Source organism: Danio aesculapii, chromosome 13, assembly GCF_903798145.1.
Source record: "Danio aesculapii chromosome 13, fDanAes4.1, whole genome shotgun sequence".
Taxonomy (NCBI): domain Eukaryota; kingdom Metazoa; phylum Chordata; class Actinopteri; order Cypriniformes; family Danionidae; genus Danio; species Danio aesculapii.
The window spans coordinates 11,247,008-11,271,604 of NC_079447.1; the positions used below are offsets into that span (position 1 = coordinate 11,247,008).

Sequence of the window (24,597 nt, forward strand, 5' to 3'; positions counted from 1 at the left end):
CTCCTTAACCAAATGCACCTGATTCAGATCATCAGCTCATTAGCAGAGACTGAAAGACCTGTAATAGGTGTGACGGACAAAGGAGACATGCAAAACATGCAGTGTTGGTGGTCCTCCAGGAACGTGGTTAAAAAACACTGCTTTATTCACATGATTTAATGTTTTTTTTTTTTTTTTTTACATATATTACTGATAAACAATTAATTGAATCTAATTGAATACACAAAAGTTTGCATTTACATATATAAATGCATGCTTCTATGTAGATACAGTTGAAGTCAGAATTAGTAGCCCCCCTTTGATTTTTTTTTTCTTTTTTAAATATTTCCTAAATGATGTTTAACGTCTGATAATATATATTTTTTTCTGGAGAAAGTCTTATTTGTTTTATTTCGGCTTAAATAAAAGCAGTTTTTAATTAAAAAAAACATTTTAAAGTCAAAATTATTAGCCCCTTTTAGCTATATATTTTTTGATAGTCTACAGAACAAACCATCGTTATACAACAACTTGTCTAATTACCCTAACCTGCCTAGTTAACCTAATTAACTTAGTTAAGCCATTAAATGTCACTAAGCTGTATAGAAGTGTCTTGAAAAATATCTAGTAAAATATTATTTACTGTCATCATGGCAAAGATATAATAAATCTGTTATTAGAAATGAGTTGTTTCACGAGTTCACACTTGCAATAGTTTCAGAATAAAGTGTATTTGGCGTGCTGTCCGGGGAGAGGGCTCTGAGCTCGGGAAAGACACCCAAACTCGAGTTATTCCTCTTATCAGGAAACAGAGAGGAATAGGGATTCGAGCGAAGTATCTAGCCCGGCCCCAGAACGCTCCCCCCGGGATTGTAATGCTTAAGAGGTGAGGTGACAGGGTGGTGGAGGGATGCTAAAGTCGTAAGATGCTGCAGGTAAGACGGCTTTGGTATATATAGGGGTTTGATCAAGAACTGATTGGATAATAGAATAATTGTCAATGACGTATTTGATACTGAAACTTCTGCGCATGCTCCTCCCGAAATTTGTTTATAAAACATCACTAAAACTACTATGTTTAGAAATGTGTTGAAAAAAATCTTCTCCGTTAAACAGAAATTGAGGAAAAATAAACAGGGGAGCTAATAATTCTGACTTCAACTGTATATTTAAATAATATCTATTAACAACATAAAATCACATATACATATTGATATGTATGTAAATAAAAAAAACTATGTACATATGTGTGCACTTATATACATAATAAATATACACAATAAATGCACATATTATATAAATACAAACTTCTTTTGTAGACAATTAGTCAAGATTAATCGTTAAACAGCATTAATAACATGCAGAAAAAAATAATAGCCCTTTACATTGCTCTTCTAATTACAGTAATTTTAGTAAATCCAAGTACTGTTCATGTTATTGTGCTTTTTATTTATTTAAATATTTTTCATATTTGATATCCCAATACTAGACAAATGTAACACTTTTGTAGGTAATTATAAATGAGTTTTAGCAGCATTCGAAGTGTGCTCATAATTGGCTTATGATGGAGGTAGAGAGCTGAGAGCGTTCCAAATCAGGTGACATATGTACAGACGAGGTGAACTCCACTGCCTCCAGTCATTAATTTGAGCAATTGTTCACTAAATTCAGCACTAAGCACTTAACAAGTCCAATCCAGTCTCGCTAAATTCTGCTCCCGAAGCCATTCACATATAATCTATTTTGTTTTCCGTAGCATTAAACTTGTTATTTTTAACACGCCATGTTTATCAGCGCCTAACATTTCCAAAAATGATTTGTTATTTTAAAGCCGCTGGAGTGTTTACAGGCAAAGTTGCACAAACCAGATATTAAAAAAATAAATGAAGGAAGCCCCAGAGGCGTCTGAAGAAATGCTTCTGTGATCAGTTTTCATTTGCTTTGTTTTTTTACATCTGTTTGGAGTTTTTCTAGTCCTTGACTTGCTTTGTGTTGCATGGTTATCGTGGTTTTACTTTGAGTTGTCTGGATGTGTTTTAACAGTTCAGTGATGTACAGAACATTGATTCAAGTGTGTCTGTGTGGTCTTAAAAATCTTAAATGTCTTGAAATTTTGTATTAAATATTAAATTTAATAATATTTGTGATAAATGTTTTTAGTATTAAATATTAAAATTAAGTATTAAATTCACTGAAATATTGTAGGTGTTAACATTTTAAACAGGTCTTATTTTTCCTATGTTCATGTAAAGCTACTCAATTGGACCAACACCCATCCAATCACCAGCAATCAATGTAAATAAAACTCCTAAAATAGTTTTATTTATTAGCTTGTAATGGTTTATTACCTTTTTTAGTAACATTTGTTAAAAGTTGTATTTGAGGACTCTGACTGCAGTTTTTAAAACTTAGAAAAAAATTAGGTTGTGTTGAGTTATTTAAAATATATGGCCAAGATTCAACTAAATCAAAAAAAAGAATTGTTGAAGGAGCAAGTAAAAATTTTTTCCACTATAATTATCAAGCGTATTGAGTTCAGTACTTATTGGTACTGAAATTTAAAAATTGTCTCTTTCTTGCTAACATTCTTAAATGCAGCTGATTGGCCATTGTTTTCACACAGATTAATGAATAAAGCTGTGTAAATAAGTCCATCCATCAGAGGATCGCTCCTATGTCAGCTGATAGACAGACCAGCTGATCTTCGTGGCTTTGCAATGCTCCAGCGTCTGTCTAACTGAGTTTGCACTTGGTGAAGAGTGGTGAACCGATGACCTTCACGGCCAATCACAGTCATTTCTGTTGAATGAAAGCATGTGAAGACAATGGCCAATCAGCAGTATTTAAGGACATGCTTGACAGTGTTAAAATGTTAGCGGGAAATGGATGTTTTTAAACTTTCAGTATCAATCTCCATTCTTTTGACAAGCCTACACTAGTCATTAGAAAAAATCTTTAGAGTCTCAAATTTAATTCGTAAAGGTCTTAAATTTGACTTGATGAAACCCGCAGAAACCCTGTGTGTACTGGTTTGGCTAGACTTGTGATGGCTCAGTTTTACTCGCATATATATGTGAGATATCATAGGACAATTCACAGTTTCTCACTCATTAAATGTGCTTATAAAAATCCACATTATAAATCTGTATTAATCCCCACAATGGCAAAAGCTGAACTATTTTGAAACTTGACCACCGCACGTGTGTAGGAACAGCTGATTGTGGCCATAGCAACGACAAACAACAGAGGATTGTGAGCTCACAAACGCATTTAAATCCGTAAAGAAAACTGCACGGGTCATGTTTCAACACGGATTTAGATGCGATATGAGAATATAAAGAGTTGACCAGATACAGTACAAGCGATTACAAGTAACAAAACACAATTAAATACATAATTTGCAAGCTAGAGAAAACAAGGAGGCAACCATTTTAATCGTTCGTATTTACACTTGTGAAATGGAGGAAGAAACTGATCCATGAACTGTTTACTGTAAAGTTCCTGTCAAGCTCTGACAAAGTCCCATAGTCTTTTCTGATCCTTCCTATAATAAACAGCCAATGAATCTCCCGTTGTAAGCATGTAGGTTGCTGAAGCACTTGTCAGAAAAATGACAGGAACATAAAATAATAAACTTCAACCACTCACTCTTAACAACCTCATCTTTGGGTAGGGAAAATAACACTAACTTTCCCTCACAGTTCAGAGCTCAGCGTCTTCATGACATTATTTAGCTGGGATCTACTACAGTGTTTGTCTTCCTCATTTTCTTTTGCTACAGTTTTTGTGGGCGGGGCCGGGGGTTTAAATTTTCCCGGGTCTGCGCAGTCAAGATGGGCAGGGCTTGAGTTCCGTATCAATGTCACACCGACACTGCTAAAGACTCGTTACCCCCACGATTCATTTGAAACACTCCAAGTCGACTTTTATAGATGAATCAATAGTTTTAAACATGGTGCACGTTCAGATTTAAGCCGTAGCTCTATATTTCACTTCACTTAGAACTGTTACACACTGCATGGAAGGTCATTTTCAAAAACCCATAATAGGGGCTTTTTAACATTTAAGGATTGGCATTTGTGTCTGTGAGGGTTGGGTTTAGGGGTAGGGTCATGGTTAGGCTATAGATCAGGGGTGGGCAAACTCAGTCCTGGAGGGCCGGTGTCCGGCACAGTTTAGCTCCAACACTAATCAAACACACCTGAACAAGCTAATCAGTGTCTTTAAGATCGCTAGAAATCCATAAGCAGGTGTGTTTGATTAGAGTTGGAGCTAAACTGTGCAGGACACCGGCCCTCCAGGACTGAGTTTGCCCACCCCTGCTATAGATACTAGGGCTGCACGATATTGGAAAAACTGACATTGTAAAACTAGTTTTTTTCTGCTATTCTATATATTGCAACATGAATATAATTTCGCAAGATTGCTCATTTGGAATTTATAATTTTACATTGATTAGAATGATTTTGCTCAAGGGTACATCTGCATAAAATATACATAAAATGATCAAAATGAACAAATAAAAGCACAGATGAAAACAATTGAACGAAGATAAAAATAAATAAAAAATAAATGATGCTTTATGGTTTTGGGTGGTTTCTAACAGTATTGAAGAACAGAAATTTAATGACCAAATCTAAAATCACACTGTATAGTAGTCATTGTATAAATAAACTCAATTCATATTTGTTAAAGTGGCAAATTTTATGATTTCTTGTGCCCAAATGGTTTAAATTGGCTTGAAATCTCACAGCGCAATTGAAATCTCACAAAACGCATCCAAATAAAAACTTCCACACTAGATTGAAGTTGAACTTTGCAGTGACTCCACGAATCAGGTGTTCTAATTTTGCAAGTCCTGTGATGCGACTATTGCAGATTTGCACATTGAGATATCAATGATGAAACTATATATCGTGCAGACAAAATGGTATCGTTACCTGATATAAAAACAATGGAAGTTTATGTAATGTCCTCGCTAAGATAGTAAAACAACAGATAGTGTGTGTAGTTTGGTCCTGGAGCCGCTTGGGCTTCAAAGGGGCGTTCATCTGTCAAAACAGTTTCCTCTTTTCTGTCTGTCTCTTCAAAGCGTCGGCCGTTCAGTCTGAAAGAGCGACTGCTGAATTATCACAGCTTTATTTTCACTGTTTCATGTAGGAACTTGTAATTTCTGTCAGAGTGCAATCACGTCACAGCTCGTCTTGCTTGCTGAAGGATGTTAATACATTTAAAATGATGCCGCTTATTATGTTTGATTGCTGTAGATTTGGAAAAAAAAGCTATTGTTTATATAGAAGCAGACAGGCCGGATAACTCATAGAAAGAAGTGAATGCTCTTTAATAAATGAAGCGTTCTGCTAAATGGACTATGACGTTGTTTATTTGTCATACTGTACAGAATTGCTGTAGGAAGTGTTTTTTTAAAAATTGCAGACAGCACATCATTGTTTTTGGAGTTGAGGTGTGACAGAAGTGCAGACCAAGAGACTTCCTTGTGTTTGTAGTCAAATAATAGTTTATTTGTGACTTAATGGAGCAGCTCATCCACTGGTTTGAACTTGATTTTGAGGCACAATCTTTTGTTTTTAGTAATCTCGGCATAGAGACACTTTTGCTTCAATAAATTTCAACAAAAATAACAAAGAAATGGCAAGTAGCTGTCTTTGTAAGGAAATAAGTCAAATGCAAGAACAAAAAGTAGCAATTTTGACAAAGAAATAATTGAATAAATGTATTTGAGTTGCAGTTCGGAGAAAAAAGTTTTCTCTGCAAGTTGCATAAAATGAAGTCTTAAGTTCCGAGGAAGTATATATGTGAGAAAAAAGGAGCAATTCTGAGGAAATAAGACTTTCTCAATTGTAAGAAAGTCACAATGGCAAGACATCAATTCACAATTGTGAGAGCTTATTCACAGTTAGGTGAAATAATATGAACTGTGAGATATATATGTATATATGTGTGTATGTATAAACCTATAAAATTAGAATTTCCATGTTTCAGATGAGATGTTAAACTGAGGTCCTGACTCTCTGTGTTCATTAAAAATCTCAAGGTGCCCTTCGAAAAAGATTAGGTGTTTAACCCCGGCATCCTTGACAAATTTACTCACTGGCCTCTGTCCATCATGGGCTCATAACAATCCCCATATCCTAATTGGCTTCATCACCAATCAGCTGGTGTGTGGTGTGCAGTCTGGCGCAATATGGCTACCATTGCATCATTCAGGTGGATGCTCCTCACTGGTGGTGTAAAGGCGCTATATAAATGTAAGGAATTATTATTATTATTATTATTATTATTATTATTATTATTATTATTATTATTATATACACTATGTGGGCAAAAAGTCTGAATTGTGAGATTAAAAATAAATGAAAATAGCTTTTTAATGTTTTTTTATTGTTTGGTGGAAACAAACTTTCAGAGAAAATAATTTTCTGTATTTTTTACATCTTTAAAACCTTACGGTCACACTTTACAATAACGTTTTATTAGTTAATGTGTTCACCAACATGAACCAATAATAAACAATACTTGAAAAGAATTTATTAATAGTTCATCATTTACTAATGCCTTATTCATATCTAAATTCATGCTTGTTAACATTAATTCACTGTTACCATGTTACATTTTAGGTTCATGTTACCATGAACCTAAAATGAACTTCATTTCTACTAACTAACAAAACCAAAGATGAATGCTGTAGTAATTATTTTGTTTACGTTAGTAAATACATCAACTAATACACCTTATTGTAAAATGTGACCACTTTACCTAACTATTTGAAACAAAAACAGTAAGAACATATCAAAACATTTAGCAAATTAACTACATTTTTCAGCAATACTTTCAACAAATGATTCTTTTACAAACTAAGGTTACGTAACTGAATAATCAGCAAACTCTATAAGAAAAATATGTCTTAATGAAGAAACTCAGAAAGCTTAATTATAAGGGACATAATCTTTGGTCTGGTTGTAAACAGTGTCTGGAATTGTGCGACTGGACCAAAGTCACACCAACTCAAATCTGTGCAGCAGAAGATGTGCATTAAAAGGAACCACCAGCTTGTTACCCAATTGCCACTGATAGGTGGCACCACAACTGGCAAATTAGATTCAATTCAATTAAATTCGATCTAGATACAATCTAGTAACACAAATGGGCACAAAGCAAAGTGGAATAACACAGAAGCAAATAACAACAAACTGTATAATGCAGCATTGGCATAGAAATCTTTTGGAGCATCTTGAATGTATTATCTGCCACTACTGATTAGCTCAATGTGTCTATTATTATTATTATTATTATTATTATTATTATTATTATTATTATTATTATTATTATTTTAAAGTCTTTTTTATGTGAAACCTGTACCTCTGGGGGCTGTTAGTGTTGCAGAGGAATAAAGAGGGTCTGTGTGTCCAGCTGATGAAGTCATCTGAATGTGTGCACAGCCGGTGACTGTAGGGATGGTAACCGTGTTTCCCCGGAACTGCAATTCTTTTCAAAGTGTTTGCGCTTTGTCATGCATAGTAAAGACTTGAGGGTTTGAATCTGTCCACTTTTAGGCAGAGTTGAAACATTCACCATAACAAGCACAAATGTTTACGCTTTCATTATAGGGTCTGAACCAAAAATAACTTTATGCAGATCGGCACACTACTATAGTGTCAGAATTTGTGTTATTATATATATATTTTTAATTTATTAAAGGGATAGTTCACACAAAAAGTATATTTCTGTTATTAATTATTAATAACCTTTTCAAACTTTCTTTTTTCTGTTGAACTCAAAATTATTTTTTATTTTTTAACTGAGATAGGACAGTGGAGGTTACAGACAGAACAGTTTTGGGAGGAGAGAGAGGGGAAGGGTCGGCAAAAGACCTAGAGCCAGCAATCGAACTTGGGTCCCCGTAAGCACCACAGTGCTATATGTCGGCGTTCTTAACCACTAGGTTATTGGCACCGACCAAAAGAAGATATTTTGAGGAAAACCAGAAAATCTAACACTTGACTTTCATAGAAAAACAAAAATATCTAAACAAAATATCTGATCTCTTCATAATAAAATAAACATAAGTGTTAAAGAGACTCTTAAACGTGATAAATAAAATGTGACAAAGTGTGTGCAATGGTAAAGTGTACACGCTGAACAATCAAAGCAAACTTTAAGGTGTGAATAATAATGATACAGTAAACCTCAAACTCTTTAAACAAAACAAATTATGATAATCACATCTTAGCATTTAAGTAAAGGAACCATCATTATTCAAATACATGTTCTAACATTACAAATTGTGAAGTTGAATGACTATATTACCCCTATTCTACAAAATCTTTCAGATGTGGTGCCAATGGCTGGGATGCGTGAGAAAAGAAACCAAAAAGCCACTCTGGCAACTTCCTTACATCCTTTTTATTTACAATCTCCCCACTGCTGCTAGCCAAAGCCCTCATTTTCACATGCGTTGTTATTCTGAGCTGAAGTGACAAGCCTGCACGTGGATTCCTTGATCATTTACATTGGTTTATTGAGAAAAGTAAAAAGAACTGCAGTGTTTGGGTGCGCTGTGTTTGTCTGAGGTAATTAGTCTGCCGTTATTACTGAAATGTGTATATTCCATACAAAGTGTGAAACCGATTGTTTAGTTCTACTCATGCGTGTGGCATTCGGAAAAAAATTGATGCTTTAAATGTGTGACTGGAAAATGCACACAGTTCAAAACATGTGCACGTCACTCCCATATGCACGTCATTCAAGTCGCGCGCCTCTATTGAAAATGACAAACTGACACCCTAAACTTATTGGATTCTAACTGCATTCCAATAGGCTTGTAAATGCTTTTGGGTAAGTGATTGGACTCCCCCATCAACTAAACAACAGTTGTAACATTATTGTGGATGATAAATAGTGCAACTTTAAAATTCTTAAATATTTAGGCACTGCATTAAAAGCGCTGATTTAGTGTGATATGTAGATGAATTAATAGATTGACAGAAAAATAGATAAATGGATAAATATTTAGACATATTAGAAACATTTGATAGAATTGACGCTTAAATTAGTTGCCTTTTTTTTTTTTTGGCATTTCACTTGTATTCGTGACCCTTTGAATAGTCTTGGCTAATTTGACCTGGCTGTCAATGTAAATATATGGTCTATTTTTCAAATTTAGATATTTTTTGGAAAAATGTAGGTCCGGTCCAGATATAGTGGTGTCCAGTCTGAAGGTCTGACCTTTTAGTTTATTGGTGGAAGCTGGTAAATTAAAAAAAATTGTATCAGAAGTATCATCTAACGGGCGGTAAGATTGCTGGTTCAAGTCCCATCTGGGTCAGTTGGCATTTCTGTGTGGAGTTTGCATGTTCTCCCCGTGTTGGCGTGGGTTTCCTCTGAGTGCTCAGTTTTCACCTACAGTCCAAAGACATGCGCTTTAAGTGAATTGGGTAAACAAAATTGGCCATAGCGTATGCACATGTGTGAATCCAAGAGTGTATGGTTGTTTCCCAGTACTGGGTTGCGGCTGGAAGGTTATCTGCTGCTTAAAACATGCTGAAATAGTTGCCAGTTCATTCCGCTGTGGCGACCCCTGATAAATAAGCAACTAAGCTGAAGGAAAATGAATGAATGAAAGTATCAACGAGTTGTTTAAATGACAAAAGAGTATGTTGGCTTTCCAAAGTCAACATAAAAATCTGTTTCTCTTCATCAAATGAATAGAGATGTGATGATATGTTGTTTTCATTACCTCGCAAAGATAAACAAAACAGAAGTAAAGAAGCGATGCACATGCAAACTTTTTGCTCTAATGATGTCGGTTAATGTTGGTCCAGATGATGCTTTAGATTGACAGTTGTTGATCTTTGCTGAGGACAGATGTAAGACATGCTCCCAAACAAACACTGTGCTCTTGAGTGTACGCTTCTTTTCATGCTGGCCACACAAAGAGGAAGATAAAAGTTTGGCATTGAATAATCCCTGTGGAAGGATCAGTTTTTCTTGTGTGGGACTGCATCTCTTTATCCACATAGTGGAAAGACAAATTCATATAGTAGAAGTCTTTAAATAAAATTATACTAAAAATAATAGTATATATATAATAATAGTATAGTATATATATATATATATATATATATATATATATATATATATATATATATATATATATATATATATATATATATATATATATATATATATATATATATATATATATATATATATATATATACATATATATACATATATATATATATATATATACATATATATACATATATACATATATATATATATACATATATATATATATATATATATACATATATATATATATATATATATATATATACATATACATATATATATATATATATATATATATATACATATATATATATATATATATATATATATATATGTATATATATATATATATATATATATATATATATATGTATATATATATATATATGTATATATGTATATATATATATATATATATGTATATATATATACATATATATACATATATATATATATACATATATACATATATATATATACATATACATATATACATATATATATATACATATATATATATATATATATATATATATATATATATATATATATATATATACATATATATATATATATATATATATATACATATATATATATATATATATATATACATATACATATATATATATATATATACATATACATATATATATATATATATATATACGTATATATATATATATACATATATATATGTATATATATACGTATATATATATATATATATATATATATATATATATATATATATATATATATATATATATATATATATATATATATATATATATATATATATACGTATATTTATATATATATTTATATATATATATATTTATTTATTTATTTATTTTTATTATTTTTTATTATTAATTTTTTTTTGCAATTAAAGGCAACATTTTCAGATTTCGTATGATGTTTAGGGTGCTTTCACAACCGTTGAACGATTGTTAAAGTGTTGCTTTTTGCTTTTGGTGTGGTTCACTTTCACATGGCAAAGTTTCTAAATAGACCAAAGTAGTTAAAAGAAATCACGTGCAAGTAAACTCTCCTCACATTGGTCCCGCTCAGCTGTCATACGCCTTTATTTTAATATATGACGATGAGCAAAAATGCATTATAAGCAAAGATGCGCTTTCATTTTCAATGGTGACACCCACAGATATCATCACCAAATATAAATCAGAGGTAAGACTTTCTCATACATAGCCGTTGCTTAAAATTATGCATCATAGAGAGAAACAACATAAACTTAGACTACAGTTTGGTCAATTTTCCTAATGAATAAACAGCTCTCGGTAATAGTTCAGCTTGCTTTCAGTTTTATATTCAACATGAAACACATTTTCCGATAGGTATGACATTCCACCATACTCAATATTCTCTCATCATATAGCTATATATGCCTATTACATAACCATAATACAGGGTGATATATTAATTCATTGGATCGTATTGCTTTCTCACTACAATCGATCTGCTCCAGAGTTCGTTTCAGCTGAGAGACCACCTCATTCAGGCAAGCTTGGAAAGATTGTTTTGGCGCGATGAGAGCTCAATTACAGTGTTTTTATATGGCCGAGCAAACACCAGGTTCTGAAAGAAATGTAGATGTGTGAAAGCACCCTTAGAGTAGCCGTCTGTCCATCCAAGCTACTAAAAGGTAGCAAACACTATGAGTGTCAAACAAAAGCATAGTAGGGAATGCAAACTGAATACAACTGGAACTGCACCTGAAAGTTCTTAAGCCTCAAAGCATCAAGCGACAGTTCATTCCAATGGAGAGCAAGCGACTTCCTGCAATTTCCATCTACGCGAGCGACAGTGACCATTGGCGACCAGGTGGGTATGTCAAGCAATGCAACAAAGTTGAGAATCCTTCAACTTTATGCAATTGAAGATCGACTTTGAGCGACAGCTAATAGGAGCACCAGTACTGCTCATGTGATCCACTGTCAGCTTGCTCAGTGGCCGGTTGTATTCGGGCTGAATATAAAGTTTGAAGCAGGTCACCACCCAGAGCGACAGGCAGCTACAAAGTCGCTGCTAGTCTAAATGAGGCATTAGAAATATTCGGCTCAATAGTGGAAAAATGTCTTAGTCTTAGCAAAAATCTGAATATTATTTACAGTGTTATTATCTCTAATCCTCAAGCAAATGGTCCAGACGACAGATGTATATATATACACACACACACATGTATGTATACACATGTATGTATGTATGTTTTTTTTTGAACGAATCATTCTTTTAAACTGGTTAATTTTTCAGAGAACTTGAAGAACTAGTTTACCAAATCAGACTGAACAGTCGGAAAGGGTTTACAGTTAAACAAAACACATTTGTATGACTGACAGTTACTCTCTCCAAAATGAGCCAATATACATTTATACGATGGATTTATTGTATAACGATGAATGAATGAAGAATACAATAGTCAACGTTTGAAGTGGTTCGAAAAGGTTTTTATGTATGTCCTAAATAAAGAATGGCTGTTGTTCAATAGTTTTAGGACAACGATGATAAATGGCTTTTATCCACTTCAAATGTTGACTACTGTAGCTTATTCACTTAATATGCTTTAGACATGCTAAACATGCATGTCATACAATTATTGACTGCTTTAATAATAGTGTATCATCAACAGTCACTGATATTAAGTTAGTTTTGTTGATTTATATGTTTTTTTGACACTCAGTGTGCCAGTAGCTGTTGATTTGCATTATATGAATCAAAAGAGATCATGGTTTCAACAAAAAAAGTGCACCAAACATGTACAGTAAAGCAGATGCCTGCTGTAGGATGACTGAAACTGAATTTGCCAAATGGCCTTACACAATAACTAAATGCACTACAGAATAGCATTTTAAAGCCATGAAGATGAGTTGATTCATCAGCAGATAGCGCATATGTCAGCTCTTAGACAGACCAGGGGATAATCACGGCTTTAAAATGCTCCATTGTCCCTGTATCTGTAGTTACACTCAGTAAACAGCTGTGAGTTCGGTGAACTAATGACCTTCAAGGCCAATCACAGTCATTTCTGTTGAGCACATGAATTCAGTGGCAAATCAGGGCTGTTTAAGAACGTGCTCAACACCACTCAAATGTTAGCAGGAAATGGACGTTTTTAAAATTTCAGCGCCGATTGGTATCGAATTCCAGTATTGTGACAACACTGTTACAGAATGTTACGTTTGCAAATACACCCACCAATTGCATGTGTTCTAGCAGCGCTACACACGCTTTGTTTTCAGCACCAGCTTTTTGACACTCAAAGCTAGTTAGTCAGTGTTCAAATATCATAGCATAGGCATTAACATATCGTAACTGCTAGATTGTTTATTTGCATGGTATGCGGTGGAATCATAATCAGTCAGCGCAATGCTCATTGCTCTTGTACTTTTCTACTCTCGTAACTTTAGAAAGGCTACAATTTATTTTTTATTTCTATTAGTATTCAGAACAGATGTTTTTACTTGCACTAATTGTTTTGGCATGTAATGTTTTCTTTTTTATATATACGAGCATGATTTTTCAATACTCTTTCCACCACTGGCTGTTTTCAACACTTCTAATAATAGCAAAGGTGTTCTCCAATTGGCATGTTTGTGTGATTTTTTTTTTTTTTTTTTTTTTTTTTTTTTTTTTAATTATTATTTTTTTTTATTATTATTTTTTTTTTAATTTTGAGAATATTTCACAATATTACTGTATTTTGATAAAAAAAAAATAAAATACAGCATGAGGGCAATGCAGTGGTGCAGTAGGTAGTGCTGTCGCCTCACAGCAAGAAGGTCACTGGTTCGAGCCTTGGCTTGGTCAGTTGGTGTTTCTGTGTGGAGTTTGCATGTTCTTGCATGAACCTACACTGGTCTCACCGTTTGGTTCGGTTACAATTATCATGCCATCGATTCAGTTCAATTTGATATGATTGGCCACACGTTCAATAGAAAGAGCTGCAATTGGCACTAATCCTAAACGGTTAGGATCTATTACTGAATCAATACCAAATTGTCCATGTCTGCATCGTAGTGCACCGAAGAAACAATTAAGTTTGACACCCCAAATAGATATATTAGTATTTTGGTGCTTGTACTGCTTTGAGAACATTCAACTTGAATGTCGAGAAGTAACTCAGAATAATGTCTGGATGACATTTCAGAAGAAAAGATGAGAAGCTCTCAGCAGAGTTGTCAGTATACATTTAGCAATGATGAGGGTCTGAGAAAGTTATTATTTCAGACAGACCTAAGAGAAGGGCCAAAATGACTCAGATCTCTGGCAGCCAATGTGTAACTGTAGTTCCTTAAATCAAAAACACACCATCAGTTAACACTAAACTACATTACCACACCACTCAATCACTGACTCTCCAATCACTGAGCATTTCTCTGATTCCTGAGGCTGCAGGAGGATCTCCCTTTGATTGTTATGAGCGACCTTCATGTGTGCACCATTGAAGTGCCCTCGGAGGTTCCAGCTCCAACACATCCCTGCAGAACTACCGCTCGCAGTCTCAAATGTTCTCACGAAGCCCCAAATGACGCAAATGCTGTAGCTGCCAATTCTTAATGGAAGCCTTTTATGTTTTCACTATTTCTGAAGCCTTTCATTTGTACCTTAACCTGTAATTTATGTTTTTTTACACGCTCATCTCAGTTGCAGAGTGTTAGTATACGCCTACAGTCATTGAAAAGGGTCTTTTTTTTTGAAGGCTATAAACATTAGGCAGGTATTGCGTGCCTTGTTATAAAATACATACATAAACAAACCTCACAGTGTTTTTGCATGAAAGCCTTAAGGTGTCAGAACTGAAACCGGGAATCTCAATAAACAGTTAATTACCCATGTGCACAGTCCCTATTGATGTTTTGCATGTAAACACTATGTGAATGCATATACGTTACTCAAAGTGAAGTGAAAACACCTTTGGGTTTTTGTGCATTTGTTTCCAAATTTGTTCTTGTCCTCCAAATAGGAATTTCTTTCAATTTCTATTACTTGTAAACGAACAAAACAGGTTGAATACAAAAAAGTAAGCAGTGTTTGTTTAAAGCATGCTGCTCAGCTTTGTATAGATAAGTTTTAAGTTAAAGAAAACTAGATAGTTCACCATTTCCTCACCATTTACTCGCACTCAAGTGGTCCTTTACTTTTATAAATGTATACTTTGAACACAAATATTTATTCTGAAGAATGTTGGAAAAAACAGACATTTACATCCATAGTAGAAACAAAAATACTATGGAAGTGGATGACTGTTTTTTTCATAATTCTTCAGTATATCTTTCTATGTGTTCAGAAGAAGAAAGCAACTCTAGTAGGTTTGGAACAAAGGGAGGATGAATAAATGATGACAGAATTCATTTTTGGGTGAACTATCTCTTTAAAGGTTACTTATTTTGTTTTATGGATCTCCTGCAATAAGTTTACATCCACTCAAGGATGAAAAAGGTAACTGTTTCATAATATACATTGCACATCAGCTTCTTTCTGACAGTTTCTGGTTGGTCTTCTGATTACAGAACATGTTGAAAATAGAGCTGCACAATTAATCGAAAAAAGATCGCGATCTCGATTCTGCCCCCTAGACGATCTTAATCCAGCATTTCTACGATTCTGCCAATCATATTTTCAAGTTCAGGAGAGAAGCAAAGGCAGCTGCACGAGTCTTTTCATTGTTTCACATGCATTGCTCAGCGACATGGACACCTCGAAAAGACTTTGAAAGAGTCACATACTGTTTTTATAAGGTATACTTCACCTAAAAATGTCATTTTTGTCTTCATATAATGCTGTATTCGCGGCCGGGAAATCACACGTGACGTGAGCTGCTGACCGTGAGCTGTTATCACAGAGATGGTGGGCGCGCAACCTACTTAATGATAGATGTGCACGTGTCTATTTTAGTGAACAGAACCTGCATAGGCTGTGAGTAACAGGTAATAGAGTTGTAAATAATCTTCAGTTTGTGGCACAGAGTAAACTATTCAGGTTTAAATTTATTTATTTATTTTTTATTTTTTTTTTAAAGAGTTCACAAAGGGAGTTTGAAGGATTATTTTTATCACCTAACTGTCCAGAAAATATTGTGAACAGACATTTTTTTTGTAGAATAAAAAGTTCAGCTAAATTAAATATGAACGTATCCCTCTGTAAAAAACCTTTAGAACATTTTTTTTTGCCTGAGACCCCCTTTTCCCCTGGAAAATATTGTAAGGCCCCCCTTAACATTAATGATATTATTGCTAATATAAGTTTGCAGTAAGGATGATAAAAAAAATTGTTTATAAACAAACGGTATGTTTATTTCTATATCTTGATATGTTTATGCACAAATAATAGCCTAATGTAAAACATAAAAGCAAAACATCAGTAGGCCATTTGTAACTGAAAAGCAAAAGCCTTTGGTCTTTAAATTGGCTCTATATTAGTTGCCATTTTTTTTTATTTCTTGTCAGTAGGTGTGACGTCCCTCATTCACTTTTGCCTTGCGCTCAAAATGCTCTGGGCTTGTCGCGGTATTGAAGATGAGTTGTCTGCAAATGTCTTATTAATTTGGGTGGTCTCATGCATTCGTTAGCAAGGACTTTGGCGCAGTGGCTGTGTCAGGGTTACTTTGCATCAAGAAAATGGAATAAAACCATAGTTCAGGCAACTATCTTGGCATTTCCTGCATTTCGTGCTTCCAGTATTGCTAGCGCTGCAACCTGATATGTTTGGAGCTTCCTCACCTGGGTCCAGTATGCTTGGGTCATTACTATTAGCTGCTGAAGGCGAATCAGTGAGACTTTTTTGTACAAACTTGTCAATTTTTGTTTGGTCAGCCAGGGGATAAAATGAACTAAGGCAACATGATCGTTCTCCTAATTGTCCACTGCTAAAAAAAAAAATAATAAAATAAATATGATGCGACCCTCCACAGAGCTCGTTGAGGCCCCCTTGTGGGCTGGGACCCACATGTTGGGAACAGCTGCTTTAGAATACAGATATAAATAGAACGTTGAAGTTTGGTCTATGAAAGGGCTGCTAAAGCGGAGATTTGTGGTTGAGATCAGAAGAAAAAACTTATTTTGACAAAACAGCCTTTTAAAAATATGTTGTAATGTATGTGTTGTAAATGTATTTTAGATGTTGTCTTTACATTAGACTGGAAAAATATAAACAGCAGTATTTCCTCTAGGATATTTTCCAGCTGTGGTGGCAGGACATTTACACCGATCTTCCAGCTACCTATAACATTATCAATGACAAATGTCTTGAACGCAGTATTACAAGTTGAGATCGCATTCATGTAATACGAACAATATTTTCTCTGTTCATGCTCAAGTGCAGATTTTCTTGTGCGCTCTTAAATAAACGCTGCTGAAGTGCGATTTAGAGCGTTTATGTCACGAGTATGTCTCCAACATTTATTAGATCTGCTAGGAATATTTCTGAAAGTCTCCAATAGACCTACAGAGCAGCATTAATGTGTCCTGAAGTAAAGTGAAATGGTTATAAACTCCAGCAAGATAAAGTCATTGTATGCAGAGCCATAGACCTTTATCTATAAATAAAGTATAATAATGAAAACTGTGTTCATCATAACTGAAAGCTTTGTGTTTGCTGGCCTCATGCATTGGCAGCCTTATCAGTCAGTCAGCATGTCACCTTAAAGGGTTAAGCAAATAACGCACAGCACTACTACGATTACAGAGAAGTTCGCTCTATTATAATTAACTTACCTTGAATTTTGGTGTGGCGCCTCGCCATGGAAGAATAAATGTGGCAGAAATCATGATCATTTATTCTTTTAGCAGATGCTTTCATCTAAAGTGACTTAATAGTGAGGATAAAAGAAGCACTATATAAATATATAAATACAGCATATATAAATGTTATGACAAGTCTAAGTTGGTTCAATTCTTTTATTCATTTCTTTTTATTATAATTTTTTGCTTGTAAAGAGGAGAGTGTGTTTCTCCTGTGTTGTTTAAGCCCACATGTTTTCCAAGAAGCATGGGGTGTTGATAAGTCTCTGGTGCATACGGAGAGCAAAAAGAATTTCACTTTAAAACACTTTATGAATATATAGAAAGCTCAAATTTGAGTGTTTTGCCTGAAGTGTCTCACCTTTAGATGTTCATATAGAACCTAAACTTGCATATTTATATTAAGCTGAAACGACACAATTCTTGAGTTTTTTTGGTGGCACAGTTTATTTTTGTTGTTGTTGAATTCACTTAAAAAGTAGTCTGAACACATCTATTCTGTGGAACCCAGCATTTTTTTTTGTATATAAAACTTTTACGGTTTATCAAGTTTCGATCTCATATTTAATCATACTGTACCCTTTTCTTTGTGTTGCAGGTATATAACTGCACTGACCGATTCAGAGGAAGATGAAAGTGATGATGAGCGAAAGCCACAGCAGGAACCAGTGGATGAACTCATGGCTCTGCTGCAGAAAGCAGACAGACTGCACAGCTGCAATGGGCCTGAGAAAGCACAAGGCCTGAGCACGCTGCTGGAGAGGAAAGAAGAGGTTTGTAGACAACCATGAAAGAAATTGCTGTTTTTTACAACACCAATGCATCAATTATTACCGCCAACAATTAGTGTGCAAAAGATCTCTACAATTTAGACGTAATATTAAAGGGATAATTCACCCAACAGTGAAAATTCTGTCATCATTTACTCATCTTCTACATGTTTCAAACCTGTTTGATTGCTTTTTTGTTTGTTTTTTTTAACACAAAAGAAGAAATTATGAAGAATGTTGGAAAACAAGCGATTGACTTCCATTGTATTTTTATTTCATCTTACTATGGATTTCAATGGCTGCTGGTTTCCAAAAAATCTTCAGAATATTCTGTTTTCTCTTCAAAAATTAGAAATAGAATGTGAGTAAATGATATTTATAAGATTAGGTTAGATTAGAGTATTTAAGTATAAGATTATTTGGGTTTATCAAACATAAAGGTCAGTAGTACATGCTGTTAATCATAGCTGTGGAGACATTGGTATTGCTGTATTTTGTCAATTGTTCTGTTTTTTGATATGCTATGGAATATGTTTTCTTTCTTTATTTATTCTCTTTTCTTGTTGAATTGGACTTTGAGTCTTTAATAAAGTTTTGATTGATTTGAAAATTAAATTTTTTTGGGTGAACTGTCCCTTTAAGCAGATGTGTAATGTTGTGACTATTGGTAAAGATACATTTTTATTATTATTATTTTTTAGAATATATATATAATGATTACTTTTATAGGATCACAAGACAGAGGAATGGAGTGATGATTGTGAAAATTCTGCTTAGTCATCACAAAAATAAATAGCATTTTACAATATACACTTTATTAGGTACACCTTTTCAACTGCTCGATAAAGCAAATTTCTAATCAGCCAATCACATGGCAGCAACACATTTAGGCATGTAGACATGGTCAAGACGATCTGCTGTAGTTCAAACTGAGCATCAGAATGGGGAAGAAAGGCGATTTAAGTGACTTTGAACATAGCAGGGTTGGTGGTGCCAGACGGGCTAATCTGAGTATTTTGGAAACTTCTGATCTACTGGGATTTTCACGCACGAACATCTGTAGGGTTTACAGAGGATGGTCTGTAAAAGAAAATATCCAGTGAGCAGCAGTTCTGTGGGCGCAAATGCCTTGTTGATGCCAGAGATCAGAGGAGAATGGCCAGACTGGTTTGAGCTGATAGAAAGGCAACAGTAACTCAAATAATCACTCGTTACATCCGAGGTCTGCAGAAGAGCATCTCTAAACACACAACACGTCCAACCTTGAGGAGGATGGTCAGTAGCAGAAGACCACACCATGTGCCACCTCTGTCAGCTAAGAACAGGAACCTGAAGATTCAATTTGGCGTCAACAACATGAAAGCACGGATCCATCCTGCCTTGTCTCAACGGTTCAGGCTGGTGGTGGTGGTGTAATGGTGTGGGGGATATTTTCTTGGCACACTTTGGGCCCATTAGTACCAATTGAGCATCGTGTCAACACCACAGCCTATCTGAGTATTTTTGCTGACCATGTCCATGTCTTTATGACCAGAGTTTTCCCATCTTCTGATAACTACTTCCAGCAGGATAACTAGTACTAGTAAGGTGTGCCTAATAAAGTGTCTGGTGAGTGTATATTAAATTAGAAAATAGCTGATTGGAATAGAAACAATATTTCACAATAGCAATGTTTTTCTGTATTTTTGATGAAATATACCAAAAAATATTGCAAACTCTTATTGATCACAAACATTGGAAAGATGACTTCTAGTTTATTAAAAAAAGTTTCAATAACTTTTTTTTTTCTCTCATCAGTTTGATCAGCGCTGCCAGTATCTTTGGCGTTTGGCCAGAGCCTATGCAGATGCACATGATTTTGCTTCGGACCATTTGGAGAAGAAAAGCTGTGCTGAGAATGGTAATACTATTATAATAATAGATTGATATGCGTTTATAAATGACATGCATTTGTGCCAAAATTCGGTGATTTGAAAACCATTTAATTAATAAGAATTTAGTAATTGCTATCAAATACCTTTACTCAGCAAATGCATGATTTTATGTAAACGCTTGATTACAAAACACAGTCACATTTAAAATAGGGAATATGTCTCTACATCAGTGAGCACTGATAAATGCCATTGATTGAAATGTTTATGAATTTGTGCTCTGTGTTTTGCTTTTTATTTATGTGTAATCTCCATCTCTGCCTTTTCTTTCTGTTCCCTTTTCTCCTCCTCTCCCTGCCAATTAAATGTAACACAATAGCAACTAAGTCTGCGTTTGTATTGAAGGACAGGATCAACAAGTTCAGTTTCTGATCCTTCGTTTCTATTGTGCTTTTTAATTGCTGTTCTCCAGCCACGCCTCTGTACGAAGAGTTTGGAAACCAAATTATCACTGCTATTAAAACATTTTGAGGAAGTACATCTGTGTTAGTCCAGATGTGATTATCTTTCGCAAAATGAGCCTATTCATTTTGTTTTATTTAGTTTATAGAAGTGATAACAGATTGAATACTGCGAAATTGTCACATCCTGTTTATTTAGTTTGGGTTTTTCATTGCAGGAAAAAAATACGGTAAAGAAGCAATTTCCATCAATCCACTATGTGCTGAAGGACATCAGTGGTGAGTGGTGAATTATTTGTGTTCCTATTAAGCAGTAAGGAGAACGTCTCAACAGCAATCATGTTTTGTAGTATTTTAATGAAGACTTGACAATATTAAAGACCCACTATTATGCATTAAAAAGGGTCATTTTAGTTTTGGGGGTCTCCAACAACAGGCTGATATGCATGCAAGGTCAAATAAACACTTTCATTGTCTTATAATATGCATTTATTTTTACCCAATTATCCCAACGAGTCCCATATGATTTGTTCTACGATTCATTTGTTCCCAAACCCCTCCTTAGCGCGATGCTAATCTACGCTAATTGGTCCGATGACCCAGTTTATTGCGATCGGTCGACTGCGTTCAGTGTGAGACAGAGAGAAACGCCCACCATGGCTTATCAACAATTTTGAAGTAGTCAGAGTGCAGAGTGTATGCGTGAGCCCAATGCAGGAGTGTGTTAAAGCAATGCAGTTAAATGCCAGCATATTGCTCTATTCTTAATCATGACAAACATTTAGTATTAATCCACACAATGGCAAAACTGAACTAATGCTGAACAAATGGGCGGGGCTTAAGTTCCAAATCGACGTCATGCTGACAAGATGATTCATTTAAACCACTCTGAGTCGACTCTTTTATAGATGAATCAATAGTTTTAAACACGGTGCACTTTCATATTTAACCCTTAGCTGGATATTTCACTTCACTTAAAGCTGTGTTACACACGGCATAGAAGGGCATTTTCAAAAATTAGAGGCTCTTTAAATATCGTCAGACAGTAAAATACACAAATGTAAAAAAAAAAACGGTAGAAGAATAATCTGTGTTGATCTTCGTTGGACACAAATCTCATTCATGCCAAGGTTAATATTGAGTAGCCAGACCTTCAGACTGACAGCAGAAGGTCTGGACTCCATTGCTGCTTTCATTGGTCAAGGACTAAAAGACTAACTGGCATAGTATCATTTGCTCTGTGACATGTTTTGGGGGTGAGTGATGTACAGTAACTGACCAGTGTATGCGTTTTTGTTTTCACAAGTGTCTCAAGTAAAATATATTTTAAAAGTCCAGAATAGAATCACATCATTCACATTTCAAAATTATAAATATTTTGTTAACATTCTTCCTCCATACAAGGGTGTTTGGAATCACAATGGTTTTATTTTCAGGCACCCCATTAAAGTTGCTATAGAGTGCATTGATTTATTGTTTAAATTTTCTGATATCTACATTAATATGTGGCATTGGTTAGTGCAAAAATCTCTAGAAACAGTTATACAAGCCCATTTAGAACCCTGTGTTTTTCCCCATAGAATGGAAAGTTTTATTTTTACCTTATTTGGAAGGATCATGAATATTAATGAGCTCTGCTTTCATGCTCCCTTCCAGAGCTCTCAAAGCTGTATATATCTCTTTCCATCTTTCACGATCTTCTGAACCCAGTAAACAAATTCAGAAAATAATCCACAAAATACATGATGCAATTCAGAGTGTGCTTCAGACAGGTGAGTAGGCTAGATAAACCACTTGTAGAAAACACACTCTTTCATCTTTCTGACACTTTAACTGATACTTGCACCAGTTTTACACATTTGCACAAGACATGTTCTTACAATTACTCCATATTAAAAAAAGCATTTCGTTTATAAAGTCTGCTTCAAAAGGGTGAGTGGCCCTGTGGAAACACAATTCTCTAATAAAAAAAATAAATAAATAAACATTCCCCCACCTTACACCCAATTGACACCGGGCGTCAATACCTCCCTATTCACTTTGAATGGGTGACATCAAGCATTGCCGAACTGAATTGTGGATCTGTGAATACTTTTCAAGCACCAACGGAAATGTCAGCCAATAACAACGCATTAAGCAAATACCCCAGCTCAGACAGTAGCCGTTTGCAGACTAATTTGTGTTTCTTTTGGATGAGATGTTAAACCGAGGTCCTGACTTTCTGTGGTTATTAAAAATCCCATGGCACTTCTTGTAAAGAGTAGGGGTGTAACCCTGTGTGTCCTGGCCAAACTTTCTCCATCGGCCCTTACTGATCATGGCCTCCCAATCATCCCCATCCACTGAATTAGCTCTATCACTAGCTCTCCACATTGTCTTATGCATTGGCTACTGCTGCTATGATGATGTGTCAGCTCCAACTTTATTCATGTCCTCCGTCAAGCGTTGACGCTGAAGCCCCGTTTGAATCGGGTGTTACTCTAGTGCTTAATTCTCTGAGCACAAACAGTTCCTTTGTATAATTAGCACTTCTTTTCCTTATTGCCTCTGATGGTTGAATCACTGAATGCCTTCTTAACAAGTCACGTTGGGCAAAAGCGTTAGCTAAATGTGTAAATATAAAAATATATATTAAAAAATGGCAATTATGAATTTTGAATAGTTGTAATCTCAATAGGCAACATTTTGGCCAATAAAATCCTGCTGAGAATGTGCATATTAATGATCCTATGGGTAACAAGTCAGTTGTTCAGATTGACCTGTTTTTCACTGGGATTTTAAATTTACATGAGAATGAGGAAACTAACGTTTGTGGCTCACGCTATGCCATTACCATGTACTGAACACTTATTATTCAGCTATGACTAGGTTTTTTATTCTGTGACCTCTTTAAGGAATGTGACACACATCTCCAAGAGATTCTGTAGAATTATATACTTTAGGTTATGTTATACTTTAAAACTTTTAAAATTTAATTCTTGATTTCTTTCTCTCACTGTATGTATTTGCTAAACGCCGCTTCCGCCAAAATTGACATAATGACTTTGAGTGAATGCTTTAGGCACGTAGTACACCATTAACAAATAGATTTGCTTCTAATCATCCAAATCCCAGTGTCAGCGCATTCAAACAATAACCGTTTGTTGGCAAAAGCCGCTAAACGCCACTTGCCTTTGACAGCAAAAGCTGCTATATCCCAAGACCCAATCAGAAGGCACAAATCAAGTCATATGTTTTCTTTTTTTTTCTTTTTTTTTCTTTTTAATTTACATTACATATACATAAATATAAAAAATTATATACATAAATAAAAATTATAAAACTATATATAATAAAAATTATTATATAAAAAATCTTATTTACCATATTAGGTAGCCTACTATGTTAGGTGTGCAATCTGACACAATGACAAGGACACATTATAAAAATAAAGCTTCGTTATTTTGGTCTTTTGTCAAGACAATATCTAAAATGGTAGCGATTTAAGCCAAAGGAAGGTTGTATAAACTTTTTCTCTCTCAGATTTCGCTCCCCGGAGCATCTGACATGTACTTCACTCAGGAAATGCGGTAGGGTTTTCCCTAACGTAATACACCTAAAACACAGATTGCTGTAAAACTCGTTGCAGGGAACCGTTCTGGTTTTCTCTTGTTAACTGCAT

At 34.7% G+C, this 24,597-nt stretch overlaps 1 protein-coding gene across 4 annotated transcripts in view; it reads left to right on the plus strand.

The window, feature by feature from the left end:
* The window catches only part of LOC130239594 (regulator of microtubule dynamics protein 2), a 120,048-nt gene that overhangs the window by 62,541 nt on the left and 32,910 nt on the right, over positions 1-24,597 (plus strand). For all 4 annotated transcript variants that reach the window (XM_056470859.1, XM_056470857.1, XM_056470856.1 and 1 more), the window contains 3 exons: positions 18,433-18,607; positions 20,402-20,504; positions 21,155-21,215. In XM_056470859.1, the coding sequence (XP_056326834.1) occupies positions 18,433-18,607; positions 20,402-20,504; positions 21,155-21,215 (339 nt within the window). The remainder of the gene's footprint in view (positions 1-18,432; positions 18,608-20,401; positions 20,505-21,154; positions 21,216-24,597) is intronic.